Source organism: Phyllobates terribilis, unplaced genomic scaffold, assembly GCF_046119375.1.
Source record: "Phyllobates terribilis strain yellow unplaced genomic scaffold, ASM4611937v1 Scaffold_4__5_contigs__length_816908805, whole genome shotgun sequence".
NCBI lineage: Eukaryota > Metazoa > Chordata > Amphibia > Anura > Dendrobatidae > Phyllobates > Phyllobates terribilis.
This window is the reverse complement of record NW_027362764.1, coordinates 119,347,946-119,367,379: the sequence shown is the minus strand read 5'-3', so window position 1 is coordinate 119,367,379 and position 19,434 is coordinate 119,347,946. Positions and strand designations below refer to the sequence as shown.

The following is a 19,434-nucleotide window of genomic DNA, read 5'->3' as shown; positions in this document are numbered from 1 at the left end:
AGTCAGATCCAGGACCAGACGCAGAAGGTTCTGACCATAATGTAGACCCTCATTCCCAAACTGTAACTCCTGTTGGTGGAGACAATGAGGAAGAGGATGATGAGACTCAAATACCTGATTGGAGCGACAACTTTAGTTTTTTGTCAGGGCAGGAACAGGTTGGCTCTGAGGACGACGGGTGTGATAACGCACAGGGTGATGATGATGAGGTTGGAGATCCCACTTACTGTCAACCCACAGTCAGCCAAGAGATGAGGTCAGCAGAGGAGGTGGAGGAAGATGCTAGTGACGACGAGGTCAGGTTGCGCCTTCCTGGACAGAGACGTAGTACTGGAAGCACGTCAACAACTGCATCCTCAAACACAACTCTGCCTCTCACCACAAGTCGTGGTGGCTCTTCAGGTCGCATGGGTGCTAAGCCTTGCATAGCCTGGGCATTTTTTCAGATCGATAAAGATGACCCAACTCGTGTTATCTGTAACATTTGTCAGCAAAAGCTAAGTAGAGGCCAAAAAATACATAGTTTGAGTACTTCATGCATGAACCGGCACATGGACATGAAGCATAAGTTGCAGTGGGAAGCTCAGTGTGCTACAATGCGGCCTAGCCGGCCGGGCCAACCACCGTCTGCCATATCTTGTGCATCCGCGGCCTCTTCATCCTCTGTGACTGGGGGGACAGCAGTCACACCTGTTTTGGGGCGCAGACCTGCCACCTCTTTACCCGCAACAGCCAGCGTGATTGGCAGGTCATCATTTTCGTTGGAGGTGGTAACACCAGCTGGTGTTGAGCGCTGTCCGACATCGATAGCACCACCTTTGGATCAAGGCAGCCTAACATGTCCGCCTGCATCTTCCTCACAGACCAGCAGTTTTCCGGGGACACCCTTATCAACCCCGTCTAAGCACAATAGCCAGCACTCGGTCCCTCAGATGTGGACAAGTAAAAGACCATTTCCTCCTAGCCATGAGAAAGCTAAGAGGTTGAATTTCACCTTCTGCAAGCTCTTGGCTACAGAAATGCTACCTTTCCACCTGGTGGACACAGAGGATTTTCGAGACCTTATGTCCGTCGCAGTGCCCCAGTACCAGATGCCCAGTCGGCACTACTTCTCAAAGAAAGGTGTGCCTGCGCTCCACCAGCATGTCGCACACAACATCACCGCTTCTTTGAGAAACTCTGTGTGTGACAGGGTGCATTTCACAACAGACACTTGGACGAGTAGGCATGGACAGGGGCGTTACATGTCGCTGACTGGGCACTGGGTAACTATGGTGACAGCAGGACAAGGGGCTGCTGTCCAAGTCTTGCCGACCCCACGAGTTGTGCTTCAATCCTCTTTATGTCAAAGTTCCTCCACTGCTTCTGCCTCCTCAACCTCCTCTCGGTCTTCCACCTGCACCCAAAGCCTGTCTGGTCATGCCACAAGCTTTCTAACTGCGCAGAAGGGATCCTGCACACCTCCTTACTATGCTGGCAGTAGGGCTCAACGTCATCAGGCGGATTTACTTTGAAATGTCTGGGAAATGTGAGTCACACAGCTGAGGAGTTGTGGTCAGCTCTCGAGAACCAATTTCATGAATGGTTGTCTCCACTGGACCTGAAACCAGGGAAGGCCGTGTGCGACAATGCTGCAAACCTGGGTGCGGCCCTTCGCCGGGGCAATGTCACACACGTGCCTTGTATGGCTCACGTGTTGAACCTGGTTGTCCAGCAATTTTTAGCCCACTATCCCAGACTAGATGGACTTCTGCAGAGGGCACGGTCGCTGTGTGCTCACTTCCGCCATTCGCATCCCGCAGCTCAGCGACTTACATCTCTACAGAAGTCGTTGGGCCTGCCACTTCACCAGCTAAAATGCGATGTGCCTACCCGGTGGAATTCAACTCTGCACATGTTGCAGCGACTGTGGCAGCACCGACAAGCCCTGGTGCAATACGTTCTGACGTATAGCCTGGGCCAACGAGATCCAGAGGTGGGGCAAATCACGCTGGAGGAGTGGTCTCAGATCAGGGACCTATGCACCCTTCTGCACAGTTTTGAAGTGGCGACGAAGATGTTTAGTGCTGACGATGCCATTATCAGCATGACTATTCCGGTGATTTACATGCTGGAGCACATGTTAAACAGAATTCGGAGTCAGGTGGTGGCACAAGAGGAGGTGGAGGAAGTAGAGGAGGAGGAGTTGTATGCGGAAGGGCCAACATCTGCAAGGTCCAGACGGTCGGCAGCACCAAGGCGGCAGGCATGTGAGGGTGGGGGAGATGGTTTTACCAGGGCGCATGGTAGCACCCAAACTAGTGAGGAAGGTGCAGGAGCCCAGGAAGAAGTGGAGGACGAACTGATGGAAGACTCATCAGATGAGGGAGACCTTGATCACATTTCTGTTGTGCGAGGTTGGGGGGAGAGGACAGAGGAAGAATGCATGATTGTTACCTCGCCACCAACACAACAGGGACTTGGTGCTCCTGGATGCGCAACACACATGAGTGCCTTCTTGCTGCACTACCTGCAACATGACCCTTGAATTGTGAGAATTAGAAATAATCCTGACTACTGGGTTGCCACACTGTTAGATCCCCGGTACAAAAGTAAATTTGCTGAAATTATTCCTGCCATAGAAAGGGATGCACGCATGCAGGAGTATCAGCAGAGACTGTTGCAGAATCTTACATGTGCTTTTCCACAAAACACCAGTGGTGCACGTAGTGAATCTCACAGTTCCAACTTGCCAACCGTGGGACCGTCAAGTGTTCAGCACTCAAACCGTAACAGAACCACAGTATCTGCTGGTAACATCAATTTTGCGGAATCATTTCACCACTTTTTTAGCCCATCCTTTGCAAGGCCAGAGGAGACAAGAAGTCTGACACATAGTCAACGCCTAGAGACGATGGTACAGGAGTATCTCCAAGTAAACATTGAAGCCATGACTTTGTCACTGGACCCTTGCTCTTTTTGGGCTTCCAATCTGGATAAATGGCCGGAGCTAGCCACTTACGCCTTGGAGATCTTGTCATGCCCCGCAGCCAGCGTTCTGTCTGAACGTGTGTTCAGCGCTGCTGGTGGTGTGCTGACAGATAAGCGCACGCGGCTCTCCACTGATAATGTAGACAGACTCACGTTCATAAAGATGAACAAATCATGGATCCGAAAAGACTTTTCTACCCCTGTGTCATCCTGGGGAGAGTAAAAGCTTGATGATTGGTTAAAATCACCCTACCAACCGTTTTAAGCTTTCAAATTACTAATCATGTTTATCTGTATCTTGGCTGGAAAATAATTTGGGCTTTGTAGCAGTGTGCAGCACTGATTCTATTAGGCCATCTATAATAAGCTCCACCAGATTTAAAATTACTAATCATGTTTATCTGTATCTTGGCTGGAAAATAATTTGGGCTTTGTAGCAGTGTGCAGCATAATTTTGGGTCTCCGAGATGCGCAAGACACATAAGTGCCTTCTTGCTGCACTACCTGCAACATGACCCTCATATTGTCAGAATTCGAAGTAATCATGACTACTGGGTTGCCACACTCTTAGATCCCCCAAACTTTTCGAACAACCCTTTCATTTTAATAAAGACCAAAAAAATTGTCATTTTTGAAATTATAAGCATTAGCAGGTTATTAGAAACTGAAATCAAACAGTTTTCAACTCAAAACTTTATTCTAGGTGATGTTACATTTTCACATAGGACCCCTTGTTCGAAAGGAGCTTCTGAACTCTCTCGTCCATTGAATTTGTCAGGTTTTGGATGGTTTCTGCTTCAATTGTTTTGCATGAGGACAGAATACCCTCCCAGAGCTGTTGCTTAGATGTGAACTGCCTCCCGCCATCATAGACACTCCTTTTGATGATGCTCCAGAGGTTCTGAATGGGGTAGAGGTCAGGGGAGCATGGGGGTCACACCATAAGTTTGTCCCCTTTTATGCCCATATCAGCCAGAGATGCAGATGTTTTATGTGCAGCATGAGATGGTGCATTATCATGCAAAAAAATGATCTTGCTGTGAAATACACGGTTCTTCTTCTTGAACCATGGCAGGAAGTGCTGTTTGAGAAAATCCACATACATTATGGAGTTCATCTTTAGCGCCTTCAGGGATCCTAAAGGGGCCGACAATCTCTCTCCCCATGATTCCAGCCCAAAACATTACTCCACCTCCTCCTTGTTGGCGCTGTAGCCGTGTTTGCGTGGGGTGTCCATCAACCAGCCATCCTCCACTCCATCCATCTGGACCATCGAGCGCTGCACGGCACTCATCCGTGAACAAAACAGTTTTGAAATCAGTCTTCATGTAATGTTTAGCCCACTGGAGCCGTTTCTGCTTGTGTGAAGTGGATAGAGGAGGTCGACAGGATGGCGTATGCACAGCTGCAAACCTCTGAAGGACCCTGCATCTTGTTGTTCGGGGGACGTTGGAGGCACCAACAGCTTCAAAAACTTGTCTGCTGCTATGACAAGGCTTTTTTGCCGCTGCTCTTTTAACCTGACGTAATTGCCTGTAGGAAAGAGTCCTCAATTTGCCCTTATCAGCACGCACACGTGTGTACTGTGAATCAGCTACATACTTCTTGATTGCCAAGACACTTCATCCTGATCATCGCACAATGTTGATTGTAGTCATGCCTTGACCTAAACACTCCACAATTTGTTGCTTCTCAGCAGCCGACACATCCTTTTTCTTTCCCATTTTGGCAGAAAATGTAGGCTGCTTAATAATGTGAGACAGCCTTCATAAGTAGTCTTGCCTTTCATTGGACACACCTGCCAAACTAATTAGCACAGGTGTCTGCAATTGCTTACAGTGATATAAAGAGCCCTGACACACATCACCATCAATGAGTTTAACTGACAAACAAACAAATTCTTCCCTTATCACTCCTAAACACTTTTTGCATAATAATTTGGAACATAGTTTACATGTGCTTTTCCACAAAACACCAGTGGTTCACGTAGTGAATCTCACAGTTCTAACTTGCCAACGTGGTCTGTATGGAGTTGTTCAATAAAGGGCCCAAAATTAAGATAACATTGACGGGAGAGGTCTCTATGAATAGGAATTCCTAAGTATTTGATACCCTGTGAGGGCCAGGCAAAGGGAAAGTTGGACTGGATGGAATCCTATATGGATTTGGGGAGGGAGACATCGAGGGCCTCAGACTTCGCTGCATTGATTTTAAAATTTGACCATGTAACAAAGTGATCTATTTCAGCCATAACAGCATGGATGGATATATGTGATTGAGTGATATATACTAGGACATCATCAGCAAATAGAGAGCACTTGTACTCGGTGCCTCCCACCTCAATCCACCTAATATTGGGGTTATGGCGAATTGATGAGAGCAGGTGCTCCGTCACTAGGATGTATAAGAGAGGGGACAGAGAACATCCCTGCCTTGTCCCATTGGTGATTGTGAAAGGTGATGAAAATGTTCTGATGCACCCCCTGGGCCTTGGGACACCTGGAGCCGGACCCTTTTTGGTGGATGCTGGTGGTTGTAGTCTTTGTGGCGGCGACCCGGTTCCGTGGCTCAGGGTGGTCAAACCAGTGGCGGAACTATTTATGTGGTTTTGATGTTTAAATGTCCGACTACGCCACCCGTGGATTGCGGTCAGAGTGAACCGCCGCTGCAGGGCAGACCGCTGAGGCTGGTGTTGTGGGTGCAGCAGAGCGTAGAATAACTCCCCACGGGAGGAGTATAGCCTCAGGGCAGTGTATGCGGAGGATGGGGGTGATGGTGCAGGGCAGCAGCAGTAACGACACGGAGTCAGTGATGCAGCCCAGGGCCTTTACTCACAGTTCTTATTATCCAGACCACGTCTGCAGGTAACGGCTGCCCACGTTTTACTGTGCTCACCAGGTGAGGGGCTCAGACAACTCCCAGATAACTTTGGAGCGCTTCACAGGACCCCCTTTGTGTGTCCTTTGTCTGGCCTTTCTTACCAACCCTTCTGTCCGGCTGCCTCGGGCCTCCTCTTGGTAAACTTGGCGCCAGTTCCCCTGACCCTATGTGGTGCCTTCCTAGCGGGTGTAGCGAGGGGCTGCGCCACATAAAATGTCACAGCCTCCGGTTTCTAGCTGAGGGTCATTTCCTGCCTCCACTAGTTTCGGGGACCGGTCTCCACCTTTGGCCTGACCCCTCCACGCAGGTGGATTCGGGCGTGCGGTGGCGACTCGCCCGTCCGCACCCCTGGGATCCCTTCATTCCTCGTTCCTGGAGCCTTCTCCGCTCCTCTTCCTTCCTTCTCCCTCTTCCAGGCCTGGGCCTCTGTTACTAGGCCCTCCTCCGGAGCAGAGCTCATGCAGAGCCCCTGCTCCCTGCCACTTCTGCTCAGACTTCTCTGCACTGAACTAAGATGGTGCCCACCTTTTATACTCCCTTCTCAATGCACCCAGGAACTGCTTCCTCCCTGCTCCTGCACTACAGGGTTCCCCTTCCTCAGTGTTCCCTCCCCCCACTCCAGCCAGGGACAGGGACTGTCGTGCCCATCTCAGAGGCATATTGGTCGCCCTGCCCCACGGCAATGTGGTGTAATGCATGCAGGTGTCGGGTCCTGATCCACACTCCATCCTTACCTGAGAGTGAGATATCACACCTCTGGGTGAGGTGCAATACCTCTGTAGCAACCGAGCCCTCAGGGTGCTACAGTTCCATTTATCTTCAGCCTAGGTGACGTATTGTGATACAGGGCCATGATTTTGGCTATAAAAGGGTCCCCTAGACCCCTACCCCAAGCTTTTTAAGAGAATCATATATGGCGTGCCAGGAGACTCTATGGAATGCTTTCTCAGCATCCAACGAGAGTATCTAATTACAAATTTTTAACTGCATCTAGCCCAGGAAATACTTTGTGAATAGTAGCAGTGTCTGCTAGTCAGCGGATTATCCCGGCTGTTAAGCAAGCTACACCACCTGTAGTTTGGACACTTAATTTTTTCAAAGGAAATGCTTCGGGACCACGGGATACTCAGTGAAGAGCATCAGGAGGCACCCCAAGGCATAGGGGCTGGGACTGGCAGTAGGATGCCTTGCGGTGGACAGCCGAGCTCGATCCTTATAAAAGCTTTTTAACTGCAGCAGCTTTAGTGGACGCTACTGGAGCTGGAATTACGCGGCTGCTGGCATGAGACTTGCCCTCCAATAGATCCTTGTAAATGGATTTAAAGTGTATTCATTCAAATTAGAGAGACAATTTAAATTAAAAAGCTTAGAGCTGCCTCCACCACAGGGGGGCTCGCTCGACCCACCAGCGGACAGGCACCAGTATTGGGAGAGGGGGGCTGGCCGTCAGGGTTCACCGCGGCTCTGGCACAAACCCGGCGACACGGAAGTGGCACGGGCAGGAGCGGACTGAACGTGTCGGCTTCTCACTTTTTGGATTTTAGAAGGGCATGACATGCCTATATCTGTGTCTCCCCCTCCTTTTACTCCTCCACCTCTTTTCTTTTCGCATGACTATATGTACTTGTCACTTTTCCATGTGTTAGTTGTGTCTTCTGAGCAGTTTGTCAGCTTTTGGACACCTTTGAAGGTGTTTTCTATGTTTCTATGTGTTTTTGTTTGCCTGCCATTGGTTTTAACGGTGTTTGAAGGTGTTCGACGAACAGTTCGACGAACAGTTCGGCGAACACACGGGTGTTCGACCAACCGAACCGAACTCGAACATTACGGGGGTGGCTCAACACTACTCTCTAGGCTTCACACGGGCAATAAGCCCTGCTGCTCTTCACCGCTCTTTTGGCGTCGGCACGCCTTAGGCTCACTAACTCGAGCTCTCTGAGTCTGGACTGAACTGACTCAGCTCCACTGCAGGCTAGCTTCTGCAGGAGCTCCTCTCAACAGACTGACCTTCTAACAGACTGACCTTCTCACAGACTGTAGACTCTAGACTGCGACTCCAGACTGAACTGCCTAGCTCCACCTTCCCTTTTTATATCCAAAACGGGCTCCCTCTGCTGGTCTGAGATGGAAGGTGGAGGTATGTGAATGCTATGAGGGCCTCTTGTGGAGAAGTCCGTCCATGCACCCCTCTGGGATCTGTGGCACCAATGCGCAGCAGGGCGCCACAACTACAGCAAAGGCACTAGCTGGCCTCCATGATCTCCAGCATCACCCAATCCCAGGGGTGCAGGGTTCTTTCTTCTAGGCTTAGTAGTTTTCCTGTCGGAGCTGCTACCAACAAGACTTCACAATGGCCCTTACACTAATTACATCTGTGTTTAAAAAATGGCTGAAGAGCTGGCTTCTCACACCATCAGAGTTCATAGACATTTGTGACTCCTGACTTTGCATGGCGCTACATAATTGACAAGAGTTTGGCGAATGACCTCCACTTAAAGGTGCTAATGAGTAGAAGACAATGATGGCAGGGTTCTATACCCAGGAGAAGAAGATTTTGGTATACTATAACGTCATCAAAATTAGTGAAGTGGTGGTTTTGGTTATGAAATGAAAAACTTATTGACAGGTTCCCTTTAAGAGTCTTAGTAGTGTACAATCAAGAAACTAAAATAAAACTGGATGACATTTCCAAAAGACAAAACTATGTTAAACAGTGTTAGGCATGTTGCTGTGCTGACACCAGTAAGTGCTCAGTAGTTTTAGAGACATTTTTAACACGTCCATTTCTTTTGCGTGTACACTGAGTTTTATGTGCATATTTTTCCCATAGACTTACATTAGATGTGGAAAATCCGCAGGAAAAAAAACACATGTTTTTAACTGCATTTCTGTAGTGGAAACACGTAAAAAACGCATGTAATTCCCACATGACTGTATCAATAAGGTTTTGTAAAGTCAAATACCAAGAAGTATCAAAGTCAAAGCAGCTTTGTTTAAAACATGACCCATCAACAAGAAATAAAAAATGCAGCATTAAAAATGCGATAAAGCATGGAAATAAATGCACTCAAAAACGCAAGTAACCTAATTTACCTAATAGGTGCAGAGAATCTGCAACATCAAAAACTTGTGGGAACGTAGCCTTAGAGCTTGGTACCAAGATGCAAAACTAGATCTGACCACATAAGCTATTAATATTCAGTGCGACTCAATGCCATCTTTGGTTTTTGATCATGGTCTTGCAACCTATAAAAAAGTTGGTGACCTCTGAGCTAAGATAAAACTTTTGCTGTGGTCATAAATCAGCCAGATATGTCATCATCTCTTCTTTTATTTAAATCTGGAAAAGAGAACAAACCTTTAAATTGATGTCTAATTCTTTTAGCAAAAAGAAGGTGATTCGTTTTCTTGAAGCTATTTATCGGGTTTCACTGTCCTTTTTTTAACACCAAGTATTTAAAGCAATGAGTTATTGTGAAGCAATGTATTTTTATAGGAAGCATCCCAAAAATAACTTACACATTGATGAAATGGTTCAATTTCCTCTTCCCAAGCACAGCTCTGTCACTGTGTAGAGGAGCGTGTGGTGAGTGCAATTCCGGTAAAGTAGGACATGAGAAAATTGCTAGAGTCTATGGCAAAATGTTTGTCTCTGTAATAGCTTGCTGGTCCATGGGGAACGTGACGAATTGGTTTATTCTAGATAGCAATGCCCTCAATGGCTACTGGAGAATTTGTCAAAAGGGCCATTGAAACATTCCAGTGACTGCCCATGGGGACGACATGAGTACAGACCTGCATTTATTTGAGTTAAGCATAGCTGCTGAATTGTGCCTCTGTGCCCAATGAAGATGTCAAATTCTCTGACATAATGCAATATTGCAGAAAGCATTAGGCTGGCTCCTTTTTATCATCTGTCATTAGATATTCTAGAGACACTAAGCTTTACATGTTCTATCCCTCTTATTATATTACCATCCTTATTGCCCAAGTCTCATGCACAAGCTTCTAAAAAAATACGAGTTATGAAACAGCCTGCTGAGGTTGGATCAGATATTTTATGCATACATTCCAATTAAAGTCAAATTAAATTTAGCATTTCATTTAATGGTATATATTCTTTGACAAAATATGACTGAATAAAAACTTTTTAAGTGTATGATGTGGGGTTCAGATAAGTTTCCCTTGCATATAAAACACATCTACAGTATTTACGGGAATGCATCTTCTTGCTGCCCTGGAGTTCACTGCTCTCCTGCCTACCAGCATCCTGCTTGTCCTGGGTGTAGGGGACGTACTCCTAGTCTGATTGACAGTTCGGGCCAGTGACAAAGTTGCACTGCTGGCCCAAACTATGCTCTCATCGGTGCTGTAAGCAAATGCAGCTTTGTCTATGTAGCATCAGAGGAACATAGAGGTATTGAAGCTAGCCAGATCAAGTGAACATCTACAAAGTAGTGCATGTGACGCGCCCCCTGGGCCGCTCGTGTGTGGGGATACCCGGAACCGGACCCGTTGCGGATTCCGGGGGTTGTAGTCCTCGTGTGGCGGGGACCCGGTCCCGTGGCTCAGGGTGGTCAACTCAAATGGCAGTCTATTTGTGATATTAAAATGTCCGACTACGCCACCAGTGGATTGCGGTCAGGATGAACCGCCGCTGCAGGGCAGACCGCTGAGGCTGGTGTTGTGAGTGCAGCAGAGTGTAGTACAACTCCCCACGGGAGGAGTGTAGCCTCAGGGCAGTGTATGCGGAGGATGGGGGTGATGGTGCAGGGGTAGCAGTGATAACAGAGAGTCAGTGATGCAGTCCAGGGCCTCTACTCACAGTTCTTATTATCCAGACTACTTCTGCAGGTAACGCCTGCCCACGTCGTACTGTGCTCACCAGGTGAGGGGCTCGCCCGACTCCCAGGTATCTCCGGAGTGTTTCACAGGGCCCCTTTGTGTGTCCTTTCTCTGGCCTGTCATACCCCGCCAGTGACCTCGCTTCTGTTGGGCTGCCTCCGGCCTTCTCCTGGTAAACTTGGCGCCAGTTTACCTGACCCTATATGGTGCCTTCCTAGCAGGTGTAGCGGGGGGCTGCGCCACATGAAATGTCACAGCCTCCGGTTTCTAGCTGAGGGTAGTTCCCCGCCTCCACTAAATTCGGGGACCAGTCTCCCCCTTTGGCCTGACCCCCCTACGCAGGTAGATTCGGGCGTGTGGTGGCGACTCGCCGGTCCACACCCCTGGGGTCCCTTCTTTCCTGGTTCCTGGAGCCTCCTCCGCTCCTCTTCCTTCCGTCTCTTTCCTTCTGGCTCCGGCCTCTCTCTTAGGCCTGCCTGCAGAGCAGAGCCCATGCAGAGCCTCTGCTCCCACCTCCTGCTCCCTCTTCTTCTGTCTGTACTGAACTGAACACTGATCTAAGATGGTGCCCCCCTTTTATACCTCCCTCTAGGTGCACCCAGGAACTGCTCTCTCCCTGCTCCTGCACTACAGGGTTCCCCCTTCCTCGGTGTTCCCTCCCCCCACTCCAGCCAGGGACAGGGACTGTCGCGCTCTGCTTGGAGCATATCGGTCACCCTGTCCCCCGGAAATGTGGTGTAATGCATGCAGGTGTCGGGGTCCTGATCCACACTCCATCCTTACCTGAGAGTGAGATATCGCACATCTGGATGAGATGCAACACCTCTGTAGCAGCCGAGCCCTCGGGGTGCTACACATGCAAGCTGTATAGCAGAGAGCTTGTAAGTACTATGATTCTTACCTAGGAGACCGACCATCACTTACAGACTGCAATGCTGGCTGGTAATATCTGGAAAGATCAGTAAACTATAAAATAAAGAATGCCTTCATTCTTATAAAGTTTGTCCACTAATTTTACATTGATGACCTATCTTTAGAATAGTTCATCAAAGTCTGATCATCAAAGTTTGACACCCGGCACCCCCGCCGATCAGATGTCATCGATGGCAGCGGCTGCCGGCAAATAGTACTGACTTGCCCAGCTGCTACGTCTATTTGTAGTGACCGCCGCAGGGTACTGCACATCCGCCTCCTATTGATTTGAATAGGAGGCGGATGTGCAGTACCAAACCCGGCCACTACAAGTAGGCGGAGCAGCTCGGCAAGTGAGTACTATCGGCCGGCACTGATAACAGCTGATCAGCGGGGTGCTTAGTCTCAGACATTGATGACCTATTCTAGGGATAGGTCATCAATGTAAAAGTAGTGGAAACCTCTTTAAGTATGGAGATAATCCTTAATAACAGGTAAATTGCAAAGTTGCTTGTCTTTATAAGCTCTTTGCAAATTTACACATTTATAATGGATATGACATTATGCTAATACATACTGTATAATACACATGAGATATAGGAGATATATAAATGGAAAATGCATATAGAAAAGTAACAGGTTTAAATCATTTCTATAGTTACATTTCTTGAGCTACAGTAGAACCTTTTTTATTTTCCCATCGACATGAAGAGTTGTTTTCTGAGGAATGAGTTGCTCATGGCTGTGTACACACGTTACCTTTTTGTCATAAGTTTTTTTTGTCTCATTTTTTTCTGCACAGTTTTGTCCCAAAACCTGAAGTGTTTCTTGATACCAGCAAAGTGAATGAGATTCCTAAAGTCTCATAAACGTGTTGCGTATTTTTGATTTGCAGCTTTGAGCAAATTTAAATTTGTATCATGAAAATTCTTTCAGCGTTTTTGCTGCAGATTTCACCCATACTAATAAGTGGGGAAAAATGTACAACAAAAATGTATGTAAAAATCAATCAAAAACGTGGCAAACATGAGCATATTTAACGCTGCATTGTTCCTGCCAACCAATGCAGACATGGTCCAGAAATTTTTGCACCAAATACTTGTGTACGTTTGCACATACCCTATATTGCCATCATTTTAGGATACATGTATTTTTGTAGGTTTTTTTTTTTTGAGGGGGGGGGGGGTGCGATTGGATTAACAATTTTGCCATTACTTTTTTTAGTTCCATTTTTATGGCAAAACCAAGTTTGTATTTTATTTTGTTGTTTTAAGAGGCAGGATTATCAAAAATTGGAATTTCTGTCCTCTTTTTAAGTTTCACAGTGTGGGTTAGAGGGGTTGTCCACTACTAGGACAAACCCTTCTCGATCTGAATGTTTGTCCCTGTTAAAATACAACCACTTATGCCCACCTCCCGTGCTGGCACCGTTTCACTAGTATCGGCACTCGCCTTCCCAGGACTCATGTGAAGTTGTTATTAGACGCGAGTCCTGTGCCCAATCAGCTCTGGCATCACTGTCACCACCTTCGGACATATTAACAAGAAGTGAGATGCCAGTCGCAGCACTGTCTTCCTCTTGATTACATATATGTCTGAAGGCGGGGATAATTATGTCAGCGCTGATTGGGTGCAGGGCTCACGTCTAATAACAACCATACTAGAGCCCCGGAAACACGAGGGCAGACAGTGCTGGTATGGCGCCGGCATGGGAGGTGAGTATAAATGTTTTTATTTTCATGAGAGCTAACATTCAGTTTGAGAATTTATCGTCCTAGTAGTAGACAACCCCTTTAATTGCAAAAAAATAAGAATAATATTTTTTTCAGACTAACATGGTACACAGATATATTTTTATTACAGTTTTTTTTATTACAGTATTTTTATAGTTCATAGATACTGCAATGCTAATTCTGTCTATTTTTCCAAAATAATTTATTCTGTAAGGGAATAAAGTTTTTGTTTAGTTTTAAACTTGGAAGTCTGCATTCACTTGTTTGGACCGTTAATTCCTTGGAATTAATATGTTTCATTCAAAAGCATTATTTATATCAGTTTAAAGTAGTCATGGCCTAATTGGCTCTTACCCACAGCAGAGCTAAAGGCTGGGAATGGCAACGGATCAGCACCCGAGGAAGGGAGATGTCAATGAACCTACAGAACCACCCAGGTGGTCACTATTGACAATAGCATCTAATTGGTTAAATGTCAGTATTACTCCATGAGTTAATGAATTCTGAATTTTAAGAGGCAATTTTACTTAATATACTGAATTAAACAATTTTGTTGTTTTTAGAGAAAACAGATTGTGAAACATAGCGGGGTGAGCCTGCTTTCTCTAACACTTCAGGCAGTAACCAGCGCCAGTCTGTTTCTGGGTTTAATAATCCCTTCATATGATATTAGTTATACTCTGCTTATTAGTGCCGAAAACACTTATATTAAAATATATATGCTTATGGTCTGATTGCGCTCATGTTCTTTAGTGCCCCCTTGATTAATCAGTTCACGCCACCACTCGGACCTCTCTTTGTATCCTATTTATCCACGCTTCTTCAGGGATGACAGTAAAGAATGTTTTGCACAGAATCACACTAATTTTTATTGTTCCTACTGTCCTCGGCAATCTGGTCTTACTATCCCAATCATGAGCAAGTCAATTATGAAAATAATCAAGAAAGAATCTTAATATGTTAGCTAGAAATGTAAGGCTCTGAGCTGCCTCCTTCTTTCGAGTAAAGTCTTTGAATATATGCTTCATCCATTTTAAAGGGATTTTCTAGTTGAAATAAATAAATGAAGACGTGTTTAAAACAGGCACCTCAAGCTCAAGATATTTGCGTTGTTCCCAAGTCTTGGTACCTACATTTCTAGTTTGGTTTGACACAGGAGACAACGTCCCATGTTGTCACATCACCATTGACATGTAAGATGGGGGCTGGTTGACTGCTTATCAGTTTCTAATACATATTAAACTCTCTGAACATATTGGATAAAACTGCTATGGCATTTTGGGTTGTGAAAAAGGAGGTTCCAGTTTGAGACAATTTTTGAAGGAATCTACAAGGGATTCCTTGTTCTTAACTTAACTTCTTAACTTTTTGGCAACATCTTCTGTACATACATGGAAAACGTAGCCATCACTACATGGAGTGCATTTGAGTTTACTTATAGTGCAGGTGTCAGCTGTGTTTCACAGCCGGCATCTAAGAGTAACTGATGCAATCAGAGCTAAGCCCAATAAAAATAGTTTTATTGTTTAAATGCCACTGGTACTCATGATAGTGGCATTTAAAAGATTTGAACATGGATTCTGTCTGCTCTGTTTCCCCTACAAGACCCAATGGCAAGGTGCCAATGAGTTATCATGGCAGTTGGAGGTCTATTTACGGCTGACATGTCTGCCATGGTAGAATTCATTTGAAGCCCAGCCTTGGCTGAGCTTCATAGGCGAATGTCAATTTTACAATACAGCTCAATACTACAATATTTCATTGTATTACATAGGTGATCAAGCAAGTCCCATAAGGCAACCAAATAAAGATCGAAGAAAAAAAAAGAAAAAGAGAGCATTTATCCATAAATATAATATATATCCCTTCTCCCCAAACATAAATAATGAAATGTATAAGAAAAAAACACAACATACTTGGTTTTCCTGTGTGCCTAATTGCTGTACTTATTTGCCAAACTAATATTTTTCCCATAAGGTTATTGCTAAAGCAAAAATTAAAACTAAATCCCAGAATAGCTTTTATTTTCATTCTGTGTGCTTCCTAAAAAAATTCAATAAAAACGTATCAAATCGGTATATGTACCCCACAATGGCACCAATAAAACAGCAGCTCGATGCGTAAGCTAAAAGACCTCAAGCAGATCTACTGATTGAAGAATAAAAAGTCTCAGGTTGCAAAAAAAACAATACTTTTACAAAGTTCTGAATCATTTTTTTAACCACCAAAATATAAAAAATATATATTTGATATCGGTGTAATGGCCTGAAGAATCATGTTACCAGGTCATTTTTACTGCACAATGACTGGTGTAATAATAAATCTAAAAAAAAAATGTAATTGCTTTTTTTTTGCCATTAACTGCACTTGGATTTTTTTTTCCAATTTTTCTGAAAAATTCATAAAAAAATTTATGTAGCCATTCCGAAGCAACAACTTGCCCACGAAAAACAAGCTCTGTTATGGCTATGTTGATGAAAAAATAAAAAAAAAATTATGTCTCTTAGAACTAAGTGAGGATAAAAACAAAATTTGCTAGTACTTAATGAGTTAAAGGGATTGCCTAATGATGACAATCCCTGTCCATATGTCCTATTAGGAGACAGAGGCATCATAGAAGGGGTTGACAGTCCGAATCCCCCATTATGAATCAGAACAGAGAGCCACTCCTTAAGAATGGACCCAGCTCCGTCCATACATTTCTCAGATGGTAATTTATTGAATTGGCTGCCATGTAATTCGGCAGAAATGTCTTCCCATGGCATCATAAATAACTGCAAACTCTCAGAGAATGGCAAACCAGACAAATATTCTTACAGTTGAAAATATTCTGTCTTTGTGAGACAACCTCTTTAGACCTGGTTCACATTCTTAGGCCCTTCACACGTCCGCTTAAAAATCATACTGGTGAGACTGTCCGTTATTACTATCCGTGTGGTTTTCTGTTGGCCATCCGTGTGTACGTAAGTACCATCCGTGTGACACGTACTGGATTAGAATACAAAATATAAATTACAGATTGTTATGTGTTAAAAATGTGCAAAGATGATAGATAGATAGATAGATAGATAGATATCCGTGAGATAATTTGTGCCTTGCATGTGTATATACTGTACATATTTTAACCCAATAAATAAGTTAAAAAAATTATGTGGGAGCCCACCCATTGTTGGTAACCATCAAAGGTAAAGCAGACAGCTGTGAGCTTATATCAGGCTGGGAAAGTCCTTGATTATTTAGTAATTCCCAGCCTAAAAATACCAGCCATCAGCTGCTCCTGAAGTGGAGCATCACAGGAGATGGTCCAATTCTGGCGCTTCATCTAAAAATCTGAAAAATTGGATTATTCCAGTGCTCCCAAAGGAGCCCCAATTGGGCCATTCACTATAAAAAGACAATAACTTTTTATTCCATCATTTTGAGTGGGACAAAAGAGCGGGAATTTTTTGGGGGGGATTTAGATGGAAATCTTAGCTCGGTGCTCAGATTAGAGCACAATAAGAAAGTGGCCTTTGATGTCTTTTCACTTTTTTTTTGTAGATGGTTTGCTATAGTGTATTGTTCTATCAGGGACAGGAAAGAAAATATAGGTAATGGTGTATTTCACTTGCAGAATTAACTTGATGGCATAGAGCTTTTTCCACCTGTTTCCATTCATGACTAATTACATAAATCCCCTTTAAGGTACCGTATCATAAAAGAAGCTAAAAAGTCTTTTGCAGTTTTCAGGAAAAATATGGAAGGTTGTGAGGGTCTCAGGGAATGCAGTGTTAAGAATGAATTAACTAAGCCTTATATCCTTATTGGCTGCCAGCTACCTATTAACATCAGTAGCTCATGCCCTGGTTTACTCTTCTCCGGAGGCACATAAAGAGAAGGCAGCATTAGCAGTAGAGGGAATGGAAACCTCTTCAGAACAGTATGTTTCTCCCTGTTCCATCAAAACTTCATTATTGCTCTGAAAATAAAATGACAAGCCTGGCTGTGCGTATGTTTTTTGTATAACTAATTGTAATTTGTTGGCCGAGACGGAGGATGAAAAATAACCTATGGGTATTTGGCTTCTTTTTTTTTTCCAGTGGAAGATAATAGCCTCTCACTCAAAGCGAAGGTATCGCTACAAGATTTGGTCAGTGGAGAGTTTGCAATCCATGATACAGAGGCTAAATGGATAAATGGTAAGTCTGATGCCATGCTGCGGAACTTTGTCTATCAATCTTTCTATTAGTTTTTCCAAGTAGATAATGAAAGCAGCTTTATTATATCCTTGGCTAATAACCCCATGCATTAAGATTGATGAACTTTTCTGGATGATGCAGTGCATATTATTTGATATACTCCAAGTTTAATTTTTTTTCCTTTGTCTTTTCACGTTAACCTGTTTACCTTCTGTAGTAATGGAAAAAAAAATAGAGAAAAGTTAAGTACTAAAAATGTAAAAAAATACAATAAATGCAATGGGATATGAAAGGAAGCTTGGGCATCCATTCACCCAGGGACGACTAAAATAGTGTTCGGTTTCCTTTTGGCATATATTAGGTCAAAATGTGTTGGAGCACTTTATTTTTTACTGTACAGGAAAGTGTAGTCTTCTGCTCTTTCCTATACAGAGGAATGATGTAAAACAAATTTTAAGAAGAGATATACAAGGTGGGCCCTTTATATGGATACACCTAAATTAAATGGGAATGGTTGGTGATATCAGCTTCCTGTTTGTGGCACATTAGTATATGGGAGGGGGAAAACTTTTCCAGATGGGTGGTGACCATGGTGGCCATTTTGAAGCCTGCCTTTTTGGATCACACTTTACTTTTTTCAATGGGAAGAGGGTAATGTGACACATCAAACTTATTGAGAATTTCATAAGAAAAACAATGGTGTGAGCACAAGTGGCAATTGCTTTATTTCTTCCTGCTTAATATCTCAGCCTTTTTTTTGTCCTCTATGATTATCTTGTTATTATCGTCTTTTAAGGGGTCGATACCATCTTTTATTTACTTTTTGGCATTGATGTATTGATTACAATTTTTTTGATTAATTTTTATTTTGATGCCGATTTGCATTTCAGTAGCTAACTTGATTTCTTTTTTACATTTTTTTATTGAGATCTTTATACTTCTGAAATGCTATTTCTGTATTCTCTGCCTTCAAAAATGGTCAGTTGAATGGTCTTTGATTTTGTCTTATTATACTTTGTACTGTCTTATTTATCCATAATGGTTTATTTATATTTCTCGACATTTTAATACTAAAGGATATAATTTTTCTACAGGATTCTAGTAGTATATCCTTAAACACTATTGATTTATCTTCAGTATCCCCAGTCTACACGATTAACCTCTTCCCTTAATTTGTTGAAATCAGCTTTCCTAAAGTTCCATGTTTTTTTGCATTTCCCCTTTGAAATATTTTTATTGAATATTACATTGAAACTTACCATATTATGGTCTCTGCTGCCCAAATGCTCCCAGACTGATAGATCTGAAATTGTATCTAGTTTATTTGACAGAACCAGATCCAGCAGATTACCTCCCCTGGTTGGTTCATCTACCAACTGAGAGGGGTAACTGTCTTGAACTGGACATAAGAACTTGCGGCTTTCAGCACAACTAGAAGATTCTATGTCTCACTGAGTGTCTGGATAGTTAATATCCCCCATAATAAGAACCCTATTATTATTTGCTTCCTTTTTAATTTGTTTCAGCATTTCATCCTCTACCTGTCCAGCTATATTAGCAGGCTTATAGCAAATTCCAATTAGCAGATTGCCATTTTTTCCATCCCCATGTACATATACCAATACTAACTCTACATTGTCACAGCTCCCCTCAATGTCATCATTGACCACAGGTCTTAAGTTGGATTTAACAAAAATACACCCCCACCCAAACTTTTTTGTCTTTCCTGTCCTTTATGAATGTAGAGTAACCCTCTATTTTTGTCATCCATTCATGGCTTTTATCCAGCCAGGTTTCCGTAATGCCCATCACATCGTAATATGTGGCTGACTTAAGAGTCTCCAGTCCATTCATTTTGTATGCAAGACTTCTTGCATTTGTCAGCAGACATTTAATACTATTAGCACATTTATTAC

General features: G+C 43.9%; 1 protein-coding gene across 4 annotated transcripts in view; it reads left to right on the top strand.

The window, feature by feature from the left end:
• DPP6 (dipeptidyl peptidase like 6) overlaps positions 1-19,434 on the top strand; it is a 2,068,973-nt gene that overhangs the window by 1,342,605 nt on the left and 706,934 nt on the right. For all 4 annotated transcript variants that reach the window (XM_073677704.1, XM_073677702.1, XM_073677705.1 and 1 more), the window contains one exon: positions 17,420-17,518. In XM_073677704.1, the coding sequence (XP_073533805.1) occupies positions 17,420-17,518 (99 nt within the window). The remainder of the gene's footprint in view (positions 1-17,419; positions 17,519-19,434) is intronic.